The following is an 8,099-nucleotide window of genomic DNA, read 5'->3' on the forward strand; positions in this document are numbered from 1 at the left end:
AAAGTAAAGTGATTTTTAGTATAGTATATTTGAATCCTAAAATTATTATTCTATCTCAAATATTTTGTAAAATTGTTATATTACTCGTATATTTTACCCTAACTCTAAAATTCCCAAATTAAAACTTAAACCTAACCTAATTTCACAAAACATAAACGCATATACGTTTATAAAGGGAAAGAAAAGAAACAGGAAAGAATCTGAGCAAGAGGAGCTCAAAGGGGGGAAATCAGAGAACAAGAAGAAGAGGAGAGGGAATGAGGGAGACAGCGCCGGCGGGTTAGGTGCTGCCATCGTCATCGCTATCGCATGGAAGGGGAGAGGGGGGCCGAAGCTGTCACGCGAGAGAGGGGGAAGATGCTGTCCGCGCCGCTGTGTTTCCACCACTGTCAATCCATTGCTGCCGCTGCTAGGGCTTGTTGGAGAGAACGTCGCGTTCTGTTCTGTCGCCATTTAAGGAGTCGCCACCGTTGTGTTTGGCCATTGCCGCTGCTATTCCACGCGAGAGGAAGAGAAGCGATGAGACGTAGGAGATGCACAAGAGACAGAAAGGAGGAAATTATTTGAAAGAAATTTTTGCTTTCACTATGAATGTATCTCTTAACTTCATTTAATTTTAGTGCTTAAACAATATTTTAATGCTTTATGTGAGTTTAAATCTTATAATTGCTAGTTTTTCATTATCTGATATTATTGAGAGAGCTTATGTTTCTCTCTCTAGCATATGTGGTGTGTGTATCTCTCTCTTCCTTTATTATTATTATTATTATTATTATTATTATTATTATTTTGAGTTGGTGCTGACCCTACAGCATTGATAGTTTCCAAGCTTTGTTAGTTCGGTTAATAATGTTATGAAAGTGTAAAAATTCTAATATTTTATTTCGATTTTTCTCATTTACAGGAGTGCTAAAATGGTGACAACATGCCACCTAAAGGCTCAAGAATATTTTGAATCATAGAGACACTAATCTATGTTAGACTTTTAACTTTTGGTTGAACTTGTGTAAGAAATATAACTTGTAGAACTAATCGATGTAGTCACTAATGTTATTTTGTTTTAAAATAATTTTAGTTAAGTGAAGCATGTTTGAATTATTTATGTTTTTACATATTATATAGATGTTGACTTGCTCAATAAAATAGTTAATATATCAGTTAATTAAAAAAAATAATTTGATAAATTATGCATGCAATTTGTATTAAAAAAATTGTTACAAAATAAATATTGTGCTTTTGTAACTAAAGAAAAAAATGTTACAAAATCAAGTTATATTTTGTAGCAAAATTTTATGATAGGAAAAAATATATTGTCACAAAAAATATTTTGAAAATCAAAATTTGTTATCACTTTTGTAACGAATTTTGGTTTTTGTATTAAAAAAATTTGTTACAAAATATTACTTTGAATTGTAACAGTTTCATTAAAAAAAGAGTCTTCTTAATATATGTTTTAAAAACATATTTTAAAAATATTATAAGAAGATTTATTTTATTAATTTTATTTTTAATATTATAAAAAGTGTAAAAAAAATTATTATTATCCTCTTAAAATATAAAATAGCTAAATTATAAAAAAAAATACAAAAAAGATAGCTAAATTTTTTTACTGTTTTGGTGTATTCGATTTCTGATCTGATCTGAACCACCAGTTTTCAGTCAATTTATCGATTCTCGTCTCATTCTTTGCGTGACCAGCTTTTTTTACTAAAGAGAATCGATTTGCTATTTTGCCAACCTGTTGACGGTTCAACCGGTTCAAAATGGTTTTCAGAAACATGAAAAACTAGAGCATCAGTAAAAGGTAAAAAACTAAAAAGCAGTACAAATACCAGAGCCTATAATTGTTTCCATGTTTAAAATTTGACACAAGAAAATTGTACTGCCGTACTACTATCCACCCAATTTGACTCGCTTTGGAAATTCCATAAGTGACCCTCTTAGTCATGAAACTGGTAATGATTAAGACAAGAACAAGGGGAAGATTCAATGGAATAAAATGGTAATTACGGAACACTTTTGAGGGCATTTTACGAAACTATTGTCCCTGTCGTAACAAACGGGCAACGTAGGCAACAATCCAATTACAACTATACGCCCAATCCAAAAGCTCACCCTTTGGGATCTGTGGAACTTGTCCATCGTTTTTATCACACAAACCAACCCCTTGAAAATTCAGAGCAACAAATTAGTAGAATTAAATAACACAACCCAAACCTAATCGATAATAAAGCATAGAATTGCGAGATCAAGATTCACAATTTAATAGCGAAGATGATGCACATGACCTTCTATTGGGGCAGGTACGTTACGATTCTCTTCGATTCGTGGAAGACCGATTCGTGGCTGAGTTACGCGCTGAGCTTGTTGGCGTGTCTCGTGGTCGCGATTTTCTACCAGTATCTTGAGAACCGCCGCATTCGCTTGAAGCTGTTCGCCACGGGGATTCCATCTTCGGCGGCGGCGCCAGAGATCGAGGCGCCTCTGCTGCGGCGGAAGTTGGCGGGGGAGAGAGCGAGGTTGGGAGTGAAGGTTGCGGGATCGGTGCTGTTTGGGGTGAGCTCGGCGATCGGGTATTTGCTGATGCTGGCGGTGATGTCATTCAACGGTGGGGTGTTTCTGGCCATCGTTTTGGGTCTTGCAATTGGCCATTTCATTTTCAGGAATGAGGGTGAAGCTTCCGTTGTTGTTGATAGTTCTTGTGCCTGTGCTTAATTATTCATTCCCTTCAAAATCACTTTTTTTTTTCTTTTTCTCTTTTAGTCCTTTTGTTTAATGTTTGATGGAATTTGTGATCTGGGGGTATTTGGGAGGATGGAATTTGGGATTGTGTAACTAGTTAAGTACTTGTAAACTGTTTAGACAACGTAGAAATGTACTATTTACATTGTGGCTGCTTGATTTGGGTGTGTTTCTATGGAGAATGTCCCAAGTGTGGTTGCAATTTGTAAGACAATTTATTTTGTTGGTTCTATCATTTTCGCACAGTTGCGGTGTTTGATTGTCTGAGTGCTGGAAAATGCTAATAACGACAACCATGTGGTGCAAACGAATTTGTGCAGGTACTAAGTTCCCAAGATGCAAAATGCTTTTCTCTTACGGGACCATCCAAGTCCAATTACTGCAATACGATAAGATCATAATTTTCTTTCTCTACACTTCCGGAACCGAGAATGCCATTATTAGACATTAGAGAGAGAGAAAGAAGGCACGCCTTTTTCGGAAGCATAACTAGTTTACTAAATGGACAAGTGATGTGTAAATACTTGGAAAGCAAAAACGTACAAGTAATCAGGAACGGCGAATTAATGAAACATCTTTTATGAGTTACTTCATGAGTTCATCGGCAAATGATGTTCTAAAAATGTTAAAAGGGTGGTTCTTTCCCCATAATAAATTAAAATGGGAATATGTTAAAAACTGAAACAATGGAAGAAATATAAAAGACTAAGCATTGTACTTACTGGCAGAGAACTAAAAGACTAGGCAAATTTTGAGAAGACAAAATGTTATGCTATTTTAAAAATGCATCAACTATAGAACTGGAATTTTTAGTATATCTAATTCCCAAAACTAGGAAGAAATACAAGAATATGCAACAATGCTCGAAGTTAAAACTTGTCCACGATGAATCAGAGACTCACTGAGCCTTTTCTGAATAAGTGCACTTGCCAAAGCCACAGCAACGGATCTTCAATATAAGCATAATAATGATGGCTGTTAAGCAGAGAGATCGACTGATTGAATGAACTGGAGCATCCACTGGTTTCTTTGAGAAGGATCCTTGGCACTATAAAATCTATGTGAATGCCACGATTCAGCAACACAGCCTGGAATGACTGCTGCCAAGTGCCAGCAGATCCTCTGCTGTTGATGAAAACAGCATTTCAGCATATTTACATGTCGAAATATGGTATTGGGGATCACAATATATCTGTTCATGGTTATTTATCTTCAAATTTTAAGGAGACCAGTTCATTTTCTTGCTGCTGGTTCCTGTACTTGAAATTGTTTGGCAGCCATCTGCAGACTCTCTCTGGTAAGAACCTGATTAACAAATGCAACTTCAGTCCAGTTTTAAATTAAATGTGCCAAAAAGGCAAGGAAACAGAAAAGTATGTAAGAGTTAAGATGAGAAGGTTGACAAGAGAGGGAGAGACAAAAGAGGTTGAGTACTAGACACAAATCCTGTAAGGACAGTGGCAAGATGCAAGTACACAAAATCAAATGGTAAATCTAGCACAATTAAAATGGCTACAAAAGTTGCACAAATTTACAAACCAGAACAAATGACGAGGATAACCCATCTAGACAGGCCTTGAGAATCATGCGTACAATGCAAAAATGCTAAGGACTTACATGTCCATTCTTTCACAAATTGCACGACGAACTGAAGAATTGAGGCCATATGCAATTGAGTTGAAGAGGCCCTGCAACCGGAAGACAAATATTAACATAATATTGTGTCATTGTTGTACCATACAATGCTGCATTTCATGTGCAGCCTATGGCAACAAATTTGTGCTGATGGTGCCAGTAAATACAAACCATGATAAGCTTCCAGATATGTCATAGAAGATTAATAGGGAATCTAAAAAAGGCGAAAACGGAAGGTAAGGTGACTGGTATATACCATAAGGGCAGCCATTCCGACGTCAAGAAATGACAGCCAAAATATCTTATGGCCAGGCTCAATAAAATCATGAATAAGGTTAATAGTGCCAAATGCCCATGATCCAATTAGAATCACTGGATAGTATCCCCATCGATTCAGAGACTGCAACGTAAAACAGAAGAAAATAGATTATCATTCAATGAAACCTAGATAAGACCAAACTGAGATAAGTTCACCTTATTAAAGAAGCATTGATATAATACTTGCACTTGACCATAACTTTTAAAAAATAAAAAATAAAAAATATAAGGGGGAAGCATCTCTAAGCCATATTTGAAAGTATAATAGTGTGTGATTGTTACTTTATTCCACGCACAAGCTCCAAAAGATACGTACATATATACATCAAGCATACATGACATGCATGTTAAAAATGATTGTCGTATACACACCTTCATGTTATCTCTTGCATCTGGAACATAAACTCGGTCTGAGATACCAACTGCCATCTGAAATAACAGAGAAGTAAATAAAAAGATATGCAAAAGTCTAGGTCTCAACAAGTGAATAATTCGTTCTTTCTTCGAGATAGAATCAGCAAGGGTGGTTACATACACGGGTTGCGTTATTCAGCATGCGTATTACTTGAAAGTATGTAAACCCGTTGTATAAAATTGCACCCCAGAGAGGTGTGTAAAATGTTACAAAATGAACTGCCTGCATGGAAAATGGGCTCAACTTTTAGAGGACAGAAGATAAAGAAAAGTAAGTGTGATAATTCTGTTGAACAAAATATCAAATACAAAGTACAGCAGATCTCATTTCATTATCTTCCTATTGTTCACACTATTTAAAATAAGTTTAACTCCAGATGCCAAAAACATTTGCTAAGCTCTTAGAAATCACAAGCTTCTTATCAACAATACCATAATATGGAACAGAGTGTTAGGTCCTTATTAAAAGTATAGATAAAAACAACGAAGTGATCTTTTAGCAGTTTGAAGGCATGTAATGCATGGATTTGTCTCTGCTGTTAAACTTAGCTTTTTTACATGTAGATAACCACATTTGGTTCTTAAGAATAGTACAGTATTAGAAAAAAATTTTCTTGCAAGCAACCATGTCATGGTTCTTGATTGGCTAGCAGTCAATTATAATGAATTAGACACCCATCTTATACAACATTAATATATAAAAGGAAAAATATTCCATTTAGCAGCATTTTTGCAGTTACTTGCCTTCCCTGTGCGGCCTGTTTGAGTCCAACACCATATGCCGAAATGTCTATGGTCATTACCAAAGGAGCGGATCACTGTCATAACCAGCGAAGTACCTATTGTCAACAGGTACATCAAGTGAGCTCTCTAACCGAGTAGTATATAGAGATAGGAGATTATTATGAAGTAGCATATTTGGAATAAAAAAGCTGATCCATTCATAAATACATACCCCATACATACAGGTGAAAGATTGCCTCCAATTCTTCAACATCAGCTTTGTGCCTAACTACAGTTCGATGAAGAGTAAAAGCAATTGTTGTAGTCCACAGGAAAGACGCCACACAAAAGAAATGCGTGCTATAGCCTTGAGCATAGCAGAAGAAACCTTTGGCTGGGTCCCTGTATAAAAAATAATTATATCAATCAAAATTCACAATATACATTCTGGGAAGACGGCACTCGATTCAGAAGGTATACCCTACTATGCTGAAGAAACTGCAAAGCATATCCTGAAAATAGAGAAAATGCCAAATAACCAAATTATATTTATACACAAGGCTCGTATGCAGAAAACAAGGCGAAAATAACATGGAAAGTGAATAGGCACAAATATATTCGTGTATGCATCTAAATTGAAAAAAACCAACGGAAGCAAAACACATTAAAGTGGATAAGCTTACTGCAATTTAAGACAATAACAAGCAGGCAATAATAACTTTGACAAATTACATGAATAGGCTTAATGCAAAGTCTGTAATTACTTGCTCACACACTCACTTCTAAAACAGAACATAATTTGATCTTAATTCTAGTCCAAATTAAAATATTAGTAGCTAACCCTGTAGAGTTCCAGAAGCAACTAATTAGGTTAAATTTTCGCATTTGGCAAAGAGCTAAACTGCTAAGGAGAAAAAATGAAGGAAATGAATTAAGTTATAGATCAGAGGAAAGAGAGAAGGAAAAGAATGCGTACGGAGAGGGCAAGGTAGAAAACGAGCTTGAAAGAAAACTTGCGAAGTTCCTTGAAGAGAACGTAGCAGAGCACGATGAAGCCTGAACCCACAAACGACAGGCTGGAGGCTCCGGTATTCACAGCTGTCAGAATCTGGCGATCGTGCGCCGATAGAACGCCGGCGACCGCGGCCGAGCTGGCCATTAAACTAGTCTTCTCCGATCACTTATCACTGATCACTATTCAGTAGATTTCTCTCTCTGTTTTTTCTCCTCGCGAAATTATTTGCAGATTATTTATTCTCAGTTACAAAAATTCGAACCCGAAGATGACGAGGAGGAGAAGAAGAAAATCTGAAAAAGAACTACGAAACGGTTGTTCAACGAACACTTTGCTATCACTACGACACCGTATAGAGCGTGGTTAAAGGCTTAGCCGCTTTATTAGGGAGCTTGCTGGCTTAAAGTAAACTTCAAGGTCGCATAGACCAGTCACTAGACAGTAGTGTTCATTTCACTCTCACTAAGGTTATAACAAACCAACTTGGGTTGGTCATTGTAAGCTCATTCGTCCGGTTAAGTAAGTATTAATAGTTCGAATCTCGTCTTATACATGTAATAATCTATTGATGAGTAACAAACTCTTAAATAGAATTCAGATTCATAACGAATTAGTCCTTAACCTACTGAGTTAGGAGATATTATGGACAATAAAAAAAAAGTTTATAATTTATAGGAAGAATTTCTGGTAGGATAGTGTACGTTACAGAAGGTAAATGTTCCACGTACTTTCAAGTGGCCAACTTGTATTTTGTCGTTTTGAAGAATAACAATGACATAAATGTCTAGTGAAAAGAGGTGCAAAAAGACTAATTTGGGTAGCTAGTATATTTTTTATATCGGTGAGTGGACTGAACATATGAGTTTGGTTTAGCTTTAATTTTTTTGGGCAGCTTAATTTTTTTGCAGAAGCTTAATTTGTTTTTATTGTTAGGTGTGGGTAAAAGAATAGGTTGGAGTTTTTGGAATAGGTCTTGAGTGGTAGGCTGAGGAACTTACACTACAAGAGAGGCAAAGAGTTGCGGTGAAAAAGTAGCGTCTGTGTTCGAACTCGCCGCAAATTGACAGAATCGCAGCAGAGGTGAGCTGCGGTCTGGCAGAAGCTGCAAAACTGCCCTGGATGGCGGTTGTGCAGTAGAAACCGCTGCAAAGTTGGGTATATATAGTCAAGATTTAGCAGATTATCTTATCTTCTTGGCACAAACAAGAGCGGGAGCAGAGGCGCAAAACAAATCTCCAAGTGCGAATCCTTG

At 36.4% G+C, this 8,099-nt stretch overlaps 2 protein-coding genes across 4 annotated transcripts; one reads left to right on the forward strand and one right to left on the reverse strand.

Moving 5' to 3' along the window:
- Positions 1,866-2,987, forward strand: LOC107622642 (copper transporter 5.1). Its single transcript, XM_016324621.2, has one exon. The coding sequence runs from the start codon at positions 2,275-2,277 to the stop codon at positions 2,713-2,715; it is 441 nt and encodes a 146-aa protein (XP_016180107.1). The 5' UTR covers positions 1,866-2,274; the 3' UTR covers positions 2,716-2,987.
- Positions 3,301-7,320, reverse strand: LOC107622639 (G-protein coupled receptor 1). 3 transcript variants are annotated; one of them, XR_002356567.1, is made up of 9 exons: positions 6,809-7,320; positions 6,313-6,344; positions 6,065-6,234; positions 5,854-5,948; positions 5,231-5,332; positions 5,068-5,124; positions 4,634-4,777; positions 4,282-4,430; positions 3,301-4,047 (listed from the first exon to the last, which is right to left on the reverse strand). XR_002356567.1 is itself a non-coding variant. In XM_016324619.2 (9 exons), exons 1-9 carry the CDS (start codon positions 6,989-6,991, stop codon positions 3,945-3,947), a joined length of 957 nt encoding a protein of 318 aa, XP_016180105.1. In that variant the 5' UTR covers positions 6,992-7,314; the 3' UTR covers positions 3,301-3,944. The 3 variants fall into 3 exon arrangements, 2 of the variants coding, with proteins under 2 accessions (XP_016180105.1, XP_020970473.1); XM_016324619.2 differs by having other exon boundaries at positions 4,360-4,430; positions 6,809-7,314; XM_021114814.1 differs by lacking the exon at positions 6,809-7,320 and adding an exon at positions 6,674-6,769 and having other exon boundaries at positions 4,360-4,430.

The sequence above is a fragment of the Arachis ipaensis genome, chromosome B10 (genome assembly GCF_000816755.2).
Source record: "Arachis ipaensis cultivar K30076 chromosome B10, Araip1.1, whole genome shotgun sequence".
Classification (NCBI taxonomy): domain Eukaryota; kingdom Viridiplantae; phylum Streptophyta; class Magnoliopsida; order Fabales; family Fabaceae; genus Arachis; species Arachis ipaensis.

Coding starts and splice junctions, on each gene's coding strand:
- LOC107622642 (XM_016324621.2), top strand. CDS start 2,275: ATGATGCACATGACCTTCTATTGGGGCAGGTACGTTACGATTCTCTTC.
- LOC107622639 (XM_016324619.2), bottom strand. CDS start 6,991: ATGGCCAGCTCGGCCGCGGTCGCCGGCGTTCTATCGGCGCACGATCGC. Junction 6,235..6,312: donor AGTTTCTTCAGCATAGTAGG/GTATACCTTCTG, acceptor TTTTTTATACAG/GGACCCAGCCAAAGGTTTCT. Junction 4,778..5,067: donor ATGCAAGAGATAACATGAAG/GTGTGTATACGA, acceptor TTTACGTTGCAG/TCTCTGAATCGATGGGGATA.